This window comes from Falco peregrinus, chromosome 2 (genome assembly GCF_023634155.1).
Source record: "Falco peregrinus isolate bFalPer1 chromosome 2, bFalPer1.pri, whole genome shotgun sequence".
Lineage (NCBI taxonomy): Eukaryota > Metazoa > Chordata > Aves > Falconiformes > Falconidae > Falco > Falco peregrinus.
Genome location: NC_073722.1, coordinates 48,954,834 through 48,969,993, shown reverse-complemented (window position 1 = coordinate 48,969,993; position 15,160 = coordinate 48,954,834). Strand labels below are relative to the sequence as shown.

At 45.5% G+C, this 15,160-nt stretch overlaps 1 protein-coding gene across 1 annotated transcript; it reads right to left on the bottom strand.

The window, feature by feature from the left end:
- Positions 1-3,886: 3,886 nt before the first annotated feature.
- Positions 3,887-11,131, bottom strand: ADRA2C (adrenoceptor alpha 2C). The gene has a single exon (XM_055797876.1). It carries the CDS (start codon positions 11,129-11,131, stop codon positions 9,794-9,796), a length of 1,338 nt encoding a protein of 445 aa, XP_055653851.1. The 3' UTR covers positions 3,887-9,793.
- Between the last annotated feature and the right edge of the window lie 4,029 nt (positions 11,132-15,160).

Sequence of the window (15,160 nt, the reverse complement as noted above, 5' to 3'; positions counted from 1 at the left end):
GTTATTTTTATCCTGCTCATGACAGCTATGATGTAAGTCATGACTTGGTGCTTTATGATCTATATTCTTCACCACTTCAAAGTCAGTAGATCATGAAGACACATTTGACTTGCTGGACATAAACATAGTTTGTTTTATTTGAGAAAAAAACTCAAGAGCAATATTTTGGCTGGACTTCTAAAGAAAATGCCTGTAAAATATTTGTATGTGCATGTGCCTTTACTGTGTTAAAGTACTGGGGTGGGGGAACATGCTGTAAGGGTCTTTAGTTATCAAATTCATTCTAAACAAAGACAATGTTTGTGCCCTGGACCCAGCCAAATATATCTTAGACAAAATTTGCCCATGGAAGATAGAAACATTGTAAAGATCAGGAGATTCGAATGGCCTAAGGAGGAGATGAGCAAAGTTTGCCCACATCTAGCAATATATGTGCATCTTTCTATAGACTATTATTTTGTTGCTATCCAATTATTAGGACTATCATTTTGTTTAACTGTGACAGGTCCTGGACTCATAGGCTAAATCAGGTTGGAAGGGACTTCAGGATGTCTCTAGTCCAGTCTCCTGATTAAAGCAGGGTCAGCTATGAGGTCAAACCAGCTTACTTAGAGCATTGTCCAGTTGGGTCTTGAAAACCGCACAGCATTTCTGGGCAACTGAGATATTTTATTACATGACATATAAAACCTCAGGGATAAGTAAGTGCATTGCATTAATTGAGTTGTGCTTGATTAATCAGAGAATTAAATGGTTAATTTCCATCCAAAAGTCCTAATGACTCTTTTTAATATGTTTATTCCTAATGTTTATTTTTGCATTACCAAAATAGAAAAGGAACAGTTATTCTTGTAGTCCTGTAAAATATCTTTTCTGTTTGTTTCTCCTCTGAAAGAAAGGGAGGAAAAAAAGTAATTTCTGTCATTAATTAGTAGTAACTGTTACCACAACAAAAATTGAACTAACACACAAAAAGTTATGACCCTTTTTAAAAATACTGTAACCTGAGGGCAGCCTCAACCTATGTGACTATCAGTTATCCCAGGCTGGAGATGGCAGGATTAGGTCGGAATGAACTGCTGCTGAACTCCTTCTCCAGGAACCAACAGGTTCCTTCTCCCACATTTACTCTACAGGACAACTTTAAAAAATTACTTCTACCTACTTTTTCCCCTTAATACTGTATTTGAGGACAATCCCTTCCCTTAGTTATGAACAGTGAGTCTGATAGACTTTGACTGGCATTTCTGTAGGTGGCAAATACTGTCAGGAAGCCTCCTCTGTACAAAATGTTCACCTGGCATTCAAGTTCCCTCTATGGTCATCACTTTGCCTGAAAAATATACACAAGAGTTGCTCAAGAGCCCAAAATGTTTGTTCCCAACAGGCATATTGCCAGTTACGGAGTCCATCATACCTAACAGAATCACGTATGTTATTTCTTGACTCTGTAACATTTAGTTTTTGTTGAGTTCCTAGGTAATTTCTGGATTATTGAAGACAGGTTCAGTAATCTCAAGGGAAGTGACCTTCGAAGTGTGAGAAAAGAATGATCTAGTGATCCACATTGTATCCTAAGACACCTGGCAGTCACTCAAGAAAATGGGAGACATGAAAGATGCCTGAGTTTATGTCTGTTTTTCTACCTGAATTTGAGCCTTGACCCATAAATGAGGTCAGCTGTGTCAATGGCTAGTTTATGGGGATTTGCATAATTTTATTTTTTTTTTCTAGTAGCACTTCTGATTTCTCTACTTTGCCAGGCATACAGAAAAAGTCCACCTCTTTGGGGAGTAAAACATTGGTTAGAGTTATGCCCTGAAGGTACTTATTTAATATATGGAAAAACCATAGGCATATAGAAATGGGAGCGTGAATCCAACACTGGTGACTAAAAATACAAACATAGTCCTTAAAAAAAAAATGTCAGCCCCTCTTCAAGACCTGGAGGTAGGGCCTTCCTTTTTTTCTTACCATACAAAACCCAGACTGCATGACCTACAAGCTAGGCAAAGGAGAGAAACATTTAATTTGTGTATCCTGATAGGATGCATGTGCAAGTTCTGTGAACATGCAGTATTCACAGAGCCAGAAGCAAAAGTTTAAAGCACAGGCAGAACTTTATACATTGGAGATTAGCAGGGGTCTGAGAATCAATAGATTCGCAACTGGAAGGATCCACATAAACAAAAGCTTGCTAAGATTTACCTACCTAAAAGCCATTAATCTTTTGGTTTCTCATCAGCAAAAAGGGCACGGTAGTCGTTCCTTAATGCATAAAGACATTGACAGACTGAGTGTAACAAATATTATGAAGCATTTAGATACTGTGATAATGGAGCTCAGAGCTGAGTGCCCATAAACCCAAGGGCCTGATCTGCCCATGATCCAGGAGCCTGGAAGTCTCGGCTTTCTGGCACCTTATCCAGCAGCCTGCCCAGAAGCCAGCCAGACAAGCTAGTAAGCAGTCAGGCCAGCAGAAGCGATTAAAGAACTCCTGGTTTCGATTATATATGAGGAAAAATAAACACATTCTTTAAGGAAAGATCAGATTTCACCAAACTGGCATTTTTCTGACAGAAAAACATGCCATCCAGGAATCTTTACTCTTTAATATAAATTGCTAATTGTGTTAAAACAATGCATCGTGTTCCTCTGATGTACCACGTGGTAAATCAAAAGCAGCGGTCTGATGGATTGACTAAAAGTCTCTCTTAAACAAATCAGCACCAACCTTAGTGAATGCACATTTACAGACACTTCAATGCTCTGCGTGCAAGCATTTATTGGTGATAAAACAGTATGGCTTGGAGTGAGTCAAGAATTTTCAGCATCACTCCTATTACTCCGCTAGAGGTACTTACATACAGCACAACACTGCACTGAAGCACTTCGCAGGTAGTCCTCTGGGGAATCCTCCCAGCACACCTGGGAGAAGAGGAGGCACTGCCCACCCTTTGCAGATCAGACACGGGGGCATACAAGGTAAAGGCATGGCAAGCACGTGCGGTGTATTGTACTCAGATTGCAAGCGGGGTCTGATTTAGAGTGCAGAAAGGGAACAGAAAGACAAAGAGGGAGAGTCTGCCATAATGTGGAGTAACTCAATAAACATGTATTTTCATACTCTAATCTTTGCTCAACACTTGAAATTGCTCCTCTCAGTACAGCTGCAAGGGCCCCAGTTGAAATGCTCCACACATTGTTTGCACCGAAATCTGATGAGAGGCACATCAGAGCAGGTGGTGTCCTGGGAGGGCATCTCCACCGTAGACAAGATTAAGCCTTTTCCTTAGTTCAGCTGTGGCCTTTGCTTTCAAAATTTAGCTGAAGGGGCTGTTTGGTTTTTTTTTTTTTCAGGATTTCTCATATTCTTCCCAGTATTTGACATGTGTTTGCTTTCCAGATAGAGGATGTCCTTGTGGAACGGGCGTTAGTCTACTGGGAGATAAAAAACTAGATCAAATGAAACATTTATGTGTCTAAAGGAAAGGCACTTTAGCTGCATCACCTTTATAAATAGTCTATTGGTGAAAGCACTCAGTGAGGAAGTGGGAGACCTCAGTATTAATTTCTTACGCCGACTAGGTTGAAAGGCATGCTGTGCTGAAAGTGTTACGCTACAGAGGAAATAATTTGACATGTTGGGTCAAAGGCATTGAGAACAAAACCAAGAGAAGTGTGTCCCTGCAGCCTAGGGTTAGCTTCTCTATTAAGTGTGCTGTACATCTCAGAACCAGTCAGGTTATTATTTCTCTGACTCGTGTCACTACCTAGACATCACACCAAAAGACCTAATCTTAGTGGCGTGCCTTTTAATTTATTAGAGGAGACTTAACAGAGTTAATGGAGGGAAATATGAATCCTCATTTTTTCCCCTGTTGTCAACAGGGTGTACAGCTTTCTCTGTCAGGAGAGAGCTATCAGGAAAGAGTATCATGCAAAACAAATGACTGCTGTTCACAAAAATGCTGAAACACAACTAATTGATTTTGATGAAGCAGGCAGCTATATTTGATTTATGTAGTTTACACTGAGGACCTTTAACAAAGCATTTTTGTTAAGAATTTACATATAGACAAATTGAATTAAGTGCTGTTTTACTTTTCATTAGATTTTTCAGAGAAGAATAGCAAAGAAAATTCCTTTACAGCAGAATGCCATTTATTGACAGAAAAGCTCTTTTTTCTAGTGTAATCAGTGTAGTCTATTAAAAACAAGCTTATTCATTTTTGCATGAATTTCTGTTTTCCAAAAGAAAAAAAGGGGGAGTGGGAGGAAGACTGGTATCGCAGTAAGATGTTAGGCTAGGACTAAGACACCAGCTTTCGATTCCTAGTATTTTCCATGCCGCTCTCTCTCTCTTTTTTTTTTTAATCTGTGAGACACTGGCAATGTTTCTCTACCTTACCAACTGTTTTGCAGTAGAACTACAAAAAGTTTGGGATAGTGTAGTAAAGGACATGTACCAGAAGAGAGAGAAACTACTTGTCTTCTGTTATACTCTAAGGGCTGCCGTTTCAAACAAAGGCAATACACCAGCTGTAGGCATCACCTAAATTCAGACCAAGCATGATAGTCACTGTGAGTTGATACCTCAGCCTTTCCCACTAAAACCAGTAGCAGAGTTATCCACCCAGTGGAGGACTGGGCATTTGGTATAACCATCTGAACACTGACTCTGAGCAATTTGCCACTTTTTGCTGTCTCGAGAAGCAGTATTTCCACTGTTTCCACATTACATACCTCCCTAAGTCTTTTGTAGGAGTCCAAAGTAATTGGGAAGCCATAAAATCAAAGCAAGCTCAGTTATCAGACTGGGATCTAGGGAAATTTCACAATACACCCATGATCCTTCAAACTGCTGATTTCTCCTTTTTCACATGCCTTAAGTGTCAGACTCTCCCACTTCTGTCCTGAAATGGAGATGCGCAGGGTGTATAATACAACTAAACTATATTCATTGTGGCATTATTGATGCTACGTGGCCTTTTGGGTCCAAGTGCCAAACTATTTTTGGCTTAATTTCAAGGACAAAGGACAAACTTAAGCTTGGTGTTGAACACTGAAGTGAGCAATCCCCTATCCCTACCTTTGCCTGTGTCTTTTGTATGGCCTAGTTGACCCACATATCTGGAAGGCAAATGAACATTTGTTATTGTGCAGTGAAAAAGGCAAACTCCTCTGCTGAACTTGTCTACAGTGCAAAGAAGGTAAGTAAATATTAATTCTTCCAGTGTTGTGGGTAGTCTCTTCCTCATGCACTTTCATCCCTCCAAATTAGAGCTTTTTCTCTGAAGCATCTAGTTGCCTTCTGCACACCAGCAAGGTCACAAAAGCAACCATGAAAACACACTCACAGATAGCATCTGGCCTTCATTTTGCACAGCTTGTAGGTATTCTGTCCTTGTTGACTGTAGTCATATCTTAAGGTTAGAACATTCTCCTGCAACGCATCATTACAGACATTTCCTACAAAACCTCTACACATCTCAGATGCTGTTCTAACCAATACCAGCTTCCACACAGCAGGAAAGAGACCAACAATTTTCTTCTCTGCAAAACAGATGCAATCAGACAATGCTCTTCACACAGCTTATATTGAAAATATACAGCAGGGTTTGTTGCTCTGGTTATGTAGTCAAAACCCCCTTGACCCACACCTTCCATGGGTTTGAACAGTAGTCAGTTAAGCAGACAGGACTACTTTCTTTCAGTTCTTGTACATTTATGCACAAATGTTTGCTTAAATTCCTCAGGCACATCTACTGATAAAGAGGCATTGTCCTTGCCCACACCGGACAAGTTCTTGCACTGAGTAGTTCCCCCATTCACAAGTAAACTCTGGCGAAGTTTTCTGGGATTACTCAAAAAGGGTGATACAGCTCAATGTGGGCAAAGCTGCTTGCATGTAGTCTTTCATCTCGGGTCTACTTCTCAGAAATTGCCAGTGCTCTTGGAGCAACATGACTCTTCTGAACAGAGACCACACAGAACAAGGGTCTGATTCTTAATTTAGACAAAGATTTAAAGCTGTGATCATGTCAAATCTTCTCTATATAAGGCCCCTTCCATCTGCCTCAAGCCTTGAAGGGGCTAATTTCACAGTTCTCGCTCATGAAGAAAAAGGCTGAAGGACAGCAGCACTGAGTTTGCATGCTAGCTAAGTCATATTGTTTGATATTTCAATAACCAACCAATAGTGGTACTGTTCAGAAAACTGGTTTTGAAAATAAAACATTAACTTCTCACTTCAGACTGAGAGAAAATTTTCTCCACGGTGAAATTAGCAAATGAAGGGTTAAAGATCAGGCGCTTGTTACAATCAATATGGCTTCACAGCAACATTTCATTCTTCCACAATAGAAAAGAGTGAGTGTTTCAACGAGCTCATCAGATGTGATCAAAGACCCAACTGGACACGTTCAAAACTTGAAATATCTTTTCTCCTTTTCTTTAAGCAAAAGCTGCATTGCCTATTTTCCCCTCTATATGCTATTAGCCATCTTACAGTGGAAGCACAACCACAGTGTGAGCAGCAGAGCTGATAACTTTTTATGAAAAGTTAACACCACACAACATGTTACAAACAAATTCCAGTCTTCAGCTATTACAAGAGAACAATGTAATTAAAAAAATAAATCAGCCTCATTTTACTTCCTTGAAGCACATTCAGTAGTTACATTAAAAACAATTTTATAGAAATCCTCTGTATTCACTAATTTAGAGGGAAATGCACTTAAAAGGGGGGGTATACTGCACATCTTTATTGATGAATATTACTTTTTATCTAGCTCAAAAGAAATAAGACCCTCTTGAGGCATTGAATCAGATGAGTAACTGTGATGAGAAATAAATTAAAACCACAGAAAATGCCTTGGTTTTAAGTATGCTGCTGCACATAGATGTTCAGTATCTGCATCAATCTGTTTTAGACATTTGGAAATGAAAAACAAAAATAGAAGCATTATTTTCTTTACGTTTATAATGACCACAGAACAATTTTCTAGCAAAGAAATTACTTTTAAGGCACATCAGTCATTCCATTTATGCTTCATGTCCACTAAAATGTATCGACTAAATTTCATTTCCATAGACTCCTTGAATTCTACAAGGAAAAACAAAGGGGAAGGATTGTGTTTACAGGCAAACAAATCTCATTTCAAAAGCAGTGCAACAGTGAAACTGCTGTGTATCTGCAGACTGGGAAACCACTCTAAACAAGCATGAAGTGAAAAAGCAGACCTTCCTCTTGGTAGGAATGGGTGGGTATCTCTAATGAAGCCATCCAGTAGCTAAGAGGTAGTAGCTATGTACCATATGATGCTTTGGTTGCTCTGGCAATTACATAGTTTATTCAGATTACACAAACCTGAACTTTTTAGCTACATCGTTACCTACAAATAATAGGAGCTTGTTTCAGCTCTTTTTGATGTAACTTTAAAAAGAATTGTCCGTTTTGCAAAAGAGAAAATGGCTTGTAATTTCCTCCTATCGATTGCTATGTTTTCCTCTTATTTATTTGTCTCAGGAATATATTTGTACCAAACCATCTGTTAGTTATAAAGGGATGCTCCTGAAAATAAGTCTTAACATCCTTTCTTTAAGTGCAGATATTTAAACAAAGCTCAAATCTTTTCACAACTCCAAGCCTTATTTCAAGAAAGGAACCAGTAAGTTACGGGCTTGGGATTTTGAAAATGTCTCAGTTGTTTCTTTAGTGAAATCAAGCAAACTTCTAATGTACTTGGTGCAATCATCTGACCCTTACTTCAGCAGAACTTCCACGAGTTGGCCCTAAAGTTAAATTGTCTATTGAATTAACACCAGAATTGTAGCCACCGACAGCCTCCTTTTCCAGGATTAAGTGAACCAAATGCTTACTATGAACAACTGATGAAACAAAGTGACTGCTCTGTCATTTTTCCATATGCCACCGATTTCAAGAGAAGAGAGGCTACAGACACCTGTCAGAACAGAGGGAGTAAAGAAGGGGATCGCCAATGATTCTCAGGTATAGATTCAGTTTAGCTGTTTCAAGAAGCAAACTGTACGAGATTAGATTTTGTTCCATTTTTCAAAGAGCTGTTTACTATGGAAAGGTTTGAGGCAGATGCCAAATCCTGCTGCCTATGGAAGGAGCAATACACATAAAATAGAGTAGTATTTATCCTGCAAACAGAATACAGACCTTGCAGCAGGACAGCTGGAGAAGGGATGTAAATGCTCAGCTGAGTCTTACGCTCAGTATGCACTCAGTGGTGAATGTACAGACACCAGTCCCTATCTCTCATTCTCTTCATTACAGTTTATGACATTTTATAAAGCCACGAGAAATATAGTTTGCTTTAATAACTATTTAAACTCTTCACCCCTCTTCCTCCCCCTCCCAACAAAATCCTCTGAAATCATAAACTAGAAATGCAAACAGGAAAAGGGAAAAAAAGCAACATTAATATTAAAGGTTTGGAACAGCAGCTGCTCCTTCTTTTGAGATTTGTTCATATACCCCACTGACAATCTGCAATGTATGCTTCACATTAAAAAAATAAATATAAAGGACTTAGCTGCTCTAAGATTGTAAATACGAAGGATTTAAAAACCTTAGTGCTGTGGTGATTGCTCTTCCTCTGAAAATCTGCATAGCAGACTGCCTCCAACTGCATGTCTGAGAATGAGAGCAGCACACATCCAGCCTGAGAAAAGCTTTTTTGAGGGGGACCTGAAAAGAGGAGGGGGTGGGTGGGCGGGGGGAAAGTTCCCCAGGGCACGTGCAAGCTGAGCTGGTTGGAAATTTCGTTTTTTTCTTGTAACTCAGAAAATGTTGAGTTCACCAAAATGATTTTTTTTTTTTTTTTTTTTCACTCCCTGCTCCAGGACAGCAAGGTACTTAGGACACTGATCTGAGAGGGACAGGGCAGGAATTCACGGGCTGGATGATCCAACAGGGGAAAATAAAGTCATGAGGCACATGTGCTCTTTTTCATATTTCATGAAAACATGCAAGACTTCCAGGTTTGTCTCACTGACAAATCAAAAATTATGGGAAGATAGGAAAAAATGTTTCCCATCCAGCTCTATATGCAAAGACTCCTCCAAAGAAACAGAAAACCCCATGCTTACTGTTTGACTTAAGCCCTGTGTAAAATCACCATTCAGAAGGTTTTAACAGTACAAAGGTTTATTTAGAAAAGAGTTTGGGTTGTTCTTTAGGGTTTTTTGGCAAACATTTAAATCCTTTTGTAACTCAAAACACTGTCAGTGCCTGGTACTTTGCACTTTCTTTCCTCACCTAAGAAGTAAAAGCCAATTTCTTGCTGGGACAAGCCCACCATAGGCCCCAGCTGCTCTATTTATAAATACTCAAATCTCCACCACCACTGCCACTTAGTCCCTTCCTCTAGATGTCTCTACTTGTTTCCCCACAAAATTCCAAGCCCACAAAAGCCCACTGCCTACCAAACTCAGTGTCTTAGCCTATTTTCCTCTGTGGGCTACCCATGCCCTCTGTTAGGGTTCAAAGACAATCATTCCCTTCCCCATTTACCCATCCACGCTCCAGCACCGCTCCTCCAGCACCGTGTCACCATTCCACACCGCGGTGAATGCCCTCAGCCTCCCTGGCACTATCCCTGTACCCCATAGCATCATTCTGCTCCACCAAGGGGGCGAGCTCTCTTCCTTTTCTCTAAGCCCAAACCCCATGTTCTCTTCCCTCCTTTCTTTTTCAGCATGGAGCCTTCTCCTTCTCTTTTAACTCTACTCCTGCTCAAGGCAAATCCATGCCTCCAGCTCAGTGCCGGAAGTTCTTCTTCTTCTTCTTAAAAAGAATGTGTTTAAAGGACCTGCGGAAGTCTTGGTTGAAGATGGTATAGATGACTGGATTGAGGGAGCTATTGCAATACCCAATCCAGAAGAAGAACTTGAAGAGCGTCTCGGGGACCTCACATGCCTCCCGGCAAATACCATAGAGGCTGTAGCTGAAGAAGAAAGGGAACCAGCAAACTACAAAGACCCCCATGACCACGGCCAGCACAAAAGTGAAGCGTTTCTCCCGGGCCTGGGTGACTTTCTTACGGCAGATGCTGCTACGCTTCCGGCGACGGCGATATGAGAAGAACTGCATGGAGCGACTGCTGGAGCGGGACAGACGGCTACTGGAGTGCTTGGAGGAATATGAGTAGGAGAAGGACTGGCTCTTGCTGCTTTTTCGAGGATGCTCCTCCCGGCTCCGCCTCCGCCTGCTCTCTGAGGTGCTGCTCTCCTCCAGCTCAATGTCCTCCAGCTCAGAGGCTTTGCGCCAGTGGTGCACTGAATAATGTCCGTTCTCTCCCAGCTGCATCCTCAGGGACGTGCAGCCGCCGGCAGCGCGGCTCAAGCCATTCTCAGTCTGGGAGGACCCCTCTGGCATTGTCCGCTTCTCAGAGAGGGTCCTGGTCCTTAGCTTGGCCACGCGGTAGATGCGGATATAGACCAACACCATGATGAGGCAAGGGGCAAAGAAAGAGCCAATGCAAGAAGACAGGATGTACCACGTCTCGTCATTGAGCTTGCACTGGGGAAAGACATCTCCCTCGGGGTCCCGGTACATGGAGATCAACGGTGGGAAGGAGATGACAGCTGAAATGAGCCAGACGGTGAGGATGATGGCCTTGATCCGCCGGGGGGTCCGCTTGAGGTTGTACTCCACTGCCTGTGTGACCGACCAGTACCTGTCGAGGCTGATGGCACACAGGTGGACGATGGAGGAGGTGCAGAAGAGCACATCCAGCGCCAGGTAAATGTTACACCAAGCCTTGCCGAAGTACCAGTAATTCATAAGCTCGTTGGCCAAGGAGAAAGGCATGACCAGGGTGGCCACCAGGATGTCCGCGCTGGCCAGGGACACCAGGAAGAGGTTCTGGGGGGCTCTCAGCGCCCGGCTGGTGAGCACAGCTATCACCACCAGCACGTTGCCCACGATGGTGAAGACGATGAGGAAGCCCACCACCGCCGCCAGGCTGGCCACGGCCGCCGGGGAGTAGGGGGAGGGCGGCTGCGGGAGGGCCGAGGCGGACGGCGCGGAGGGGGGCAGCGCCAGGGACTCGTTGGGGGAGCCCAGGCTCGTGTTCACCACCAGCAGCAGATCCATGGCGGGTGTGCGGGGCGCCGGCGTCCTAGAGAGCCCCGCGGAGCCCCCGCCCCGCCCCGCCGCCCCGCCGCCGCCGCCCCACCGCCCTCATCGCGCCCCGCCGCCCGTCCAACGGCCGCTCCGCCGCCCGCCTCCCCGCCGGCCCCTCAGGGCAGGGCCGGGCAGCGCCGCCCCGGCGCGGCAGGGAGCGCGGCAGCCTCGCCTCCGCCCGGCCCCCGGCGAGGGGGAAGCGGGGCGCAGCCGGCCCCCGCCGCCCGCCCGGTCATGCCCGGCTCAAGGCAGCCCGCGGCTCCGGAGAGGACGCCGCCCGGCCGACAGGAGTGCCCCGCGGGAGCTGGATCCTCGCCGGGCGCAGGGTCCGAGGCGGCAGCAGCGGCGGCATCAAATCCCATGGAGAGCGGCGCCCGGCGCCCCCACCCCGGCGGCGCGGCAGCGCGCTCTCGGCGAAGTCGCGGCTGCCCGGCGGCTCCGTCCTAGTCTTGCACCGCGCTCCCAATCGGCGGCGTGCCCCGCCGCCGCGCATGCTCAGTCCCGCCAGGTGCGGCCGCCGCGCCCGCCCCGGCGGAGCAGCCCCGCGGGCGGAGAAGCGCTCCGACTGCCGCCGCTCTGCCGGTTCCCCCGCGCCGGCAGCCGCGGAGCCGCGCGGCCGGGCTGGCCTGCCCTCCCCGCGGCCGGCAGCCGCCTTCGGGGTCGCGGCGGCCGCTCCCCGCCCGCCCGGCGCGGCCGCCGGCCCCGCTCGGCAGCCCAGCAGGTGTTTCCCCCGGCCGCGGCGCGGCTCCGAGGGGAAGCCGTCCCCGGGGCGGCCGCCCGGCCGGCCGCGAGCGGCGGGTGCCGTGGGAAGCGGCGCCCGGCTCTCGCCTCCCGGCGTGCGGCGGCGGGGTGGTCGTCGCCGGCGGCGCCGGCCTCGCGCACTAGGGGGCGACCTTGCCCGCCCGCACGAGGCGGCAGCCGCGAGCGTCCGGCGGTGCCGCGCCGCCCTGAGGGGAGCGCGAGGAGCGGGGCCGCCCCGGGGGTGCGGGGCCCCCGGAGCAGAGGTGCGGTGGCGGTGCCGGTGCGCGCCCGCGTGGAGCCCGCTCCTCCGCCACACGCCTCTCCGCCCGAAACCCGTGCGAGCCTGCACCGGGCAAGTGCTGCCTTGGGAGGGGAGCAGGGGGAAAACTCCTCGGGGTGTCGTTCAGCCATGAAAGCAGAGAAGCCTCGATTATGCGGGAAACAAAGCCCTGAGGGAAGTCAGAGCAGCGTTCCGCCGTTTGCACCTCCGGCCCTTCTCCGGCAGCTGGAGGAGCGGCTGGTGCTCTCAGCAGCCGGCGGCACGGCCGGCTCACCCTGCCGGCAGCCTCACCCCCACCCGCTCTACCTGCCTGCTGCGAGGGGTCTGAGGGACAGGGCTTCAGGCCGCCTCTGCTGACAGCCCTGTGACTTAGGTTACCTTCCCTTGGAAAGAAAATGTGAGAACTGACAGTAAAAATGAAAGTCGGGGCCATTCTAATGACTCTTTCTTTAGCTGCACTGGCCCAGCAGAGGGTAGAAGAAGTTCAGTGTAGCCTGTGGGTCGTATGTGGTCCTGAGGAAAGCCGCTGTGCAGTGCTGGAGAATGTGTTCTCTCTTCCCAAGCCCCTTCCTCCATCTGCTCTCCCTACATCCCCCAGCCCCCAGGTCTTCCTCCAGCAGGACACCGTGAGATGAGGGTGACGGTAAAGAGAACGACCATATGTGCAATGTGCCTCTTCTGGGAGCCCACCCTGGTGCCTGCATTTTGGATCACAAGTTCTTCAAGGAACGACCGCCTCACCGGTCTCTTTGCTGCTGTGTTTGCTTTCCTTGTGCCATGCTTCAAAGAGCCTGTGCTTACATAATACTGACAATAGTGGCATAACCTTAACCACAGGATTAGCTGTGTTCATGTCAGGTGAGCCAGAATATGAATTCATCCATAGCCAGTTAATTTACTTTTAATCCAGAATAATGTATTCCTCATGCTGTGTGGCAACGTTACCGACTTGTGTGGGATGGGTGCTTTTTCCCATTGTGACACTGTAAAAGATCCAGTAAGAGAGGTAGATATTTACAACAGACCTTGCAGGCCACAGTGGTGCTGAAAACCACAGCCTGACTGGATTTCAGGGTTTATACCTAGTTTCGGAGCTGCCTGCACTCCTTCATCATCATCCTGCTGACTTCTAAAGAGAGGAACCTGGTGGTTTGCCTATGGGCATTCCCAGTCAGAGCAGCTGGTTTGTGCCTCCCTCCTGTGCCCTGTCTGGACCCAGACATGCAGTGTCACTAGGTCGTGGGAGAGTCGCAGTCTGGAGTACACGTTCTGCTTTCTACTGCCAGTATCGTATTCTTTATAATGTAAAACTATGAGTAGTGAAGGCGCGTATACCCAAGAGAACTTCTCTTTCACGGTAAAATGTTAAAAATAATAAAATACTTGATATTATCCACAAATTGAAATAGAACAGCCTGTGGCTTTGGGGAGTGATAAGGGGATACTCCGATTCCAGTTACCTTTTTGGTGCAACCAGCGCTGGCTTCTCTATTCTCTGTTTGCATAGGTACGTGGACTGGATTATGAAAAATTGGAAGTGCATATGCTTAGCTCTGATAGGAAGGAAAATTCCTCTGGAGATTATGATCTAATTAATCTATTTTGTAAGCAATTTACTCTGAAGTTTTTTTTTTTTTTTTATTTGATACCTAATTAACAAACACATTGTGACTGGATCTAAAAGAGCCAGAAAGGACAGAATGTTGAAACCAAACTTTGCCAGATAACAAACTCTAATAAGACTGAAATGCAGTAATCACCTAAACAACCGAAGTGTAACATATAGAGCAAAATCAAATAGAAATCTGATGCCCTCTCAAGTCCTCCTAAATAGGCAAGCAATCTGATAAGGAGGGATCTTTAAAAAAGCTTGCAAAGCCACAGAAAGGTTAAATGAATGGGAGCTGAGGTTAGTAAAGGAAGTAAATGACAGATTTTTAACATGAAACCTGAATAACCACTGAAGCAGCTTCCTAATATTTGTGGTCCTTCATAGTCGAAAGTTTCATAATGTTATCTATGAAGTGAGAGGACAAGGCGCAGGAATTTAAGTCCAACCTTTGATGTGACTGGTGTTAGGCAGAAAGCTAGAATGTATGATCTACCTGGTTCCATCTGGGTTTTAACATACACTAAATAAAACTGCAAAATCACACAAAAGTTTGGGATTCAGGAACTTTTAAAAAAGGCGTATATAAGGTCCATGATATTCAGTTCCTTTACTAGGGCAATTATGAAGACAGACTGACAATGTAGCTCTTGAAGTTGCATGAACTGGAACTTGAAATAAACTTTCAGCTAATGGTTTAGGGCTTCAGATTAAAAGATTTGAAGCTTTTCAAGACTTAACTTTGTTCAAAATAAGTCAATGCAGAAGTTTCATAACAAAAGGAATGAGACAAGCAAATGTCTGAGCAATTATTTGGCATTTGTAATGAGGAAATGCCAACTGGGATATAGAAAAAAATAAAAAATTGGGAGCAAAATATTCATGTTTTGTTGTGGTTTCTTTTGTACTAAGGAATTTAGCACTGTGATGGTGAAACAATTCAGTATGTAACTCCACTGAAGCCAGGGAAGTAACATTTGGGTTTTCTTGTATGTAACTGAGATACATTTTGCTTAAATAGCCATATGTCACCCCAGCTCATGTACAGAGAGGTGAATGAGGCATGGGCATAGATAAAAGAAATCTACCCTCATGAAAATCTGCTTGGTCTTCTGAGAGACAATGGTAGGAGCAGGGTGAACGACAGCAGATAAATCAAATATAGTTGTGCTTTTGGAAATTAGTGGTTTGGTATAAAACACAAAGGTTAAGGTTTATAGAAACTTGGCACAATAGGTTGGCACCTTGCTGCTTTTTTTTTCCTTCAAAACCCCTGCATTTATGTTATATTCACCCTCAAAACTGGCCTCCCAATAGTTATCAGTTCCTAACCATTGGCTTTGTGCATTTGAGCTCATGCTTGGTAGGT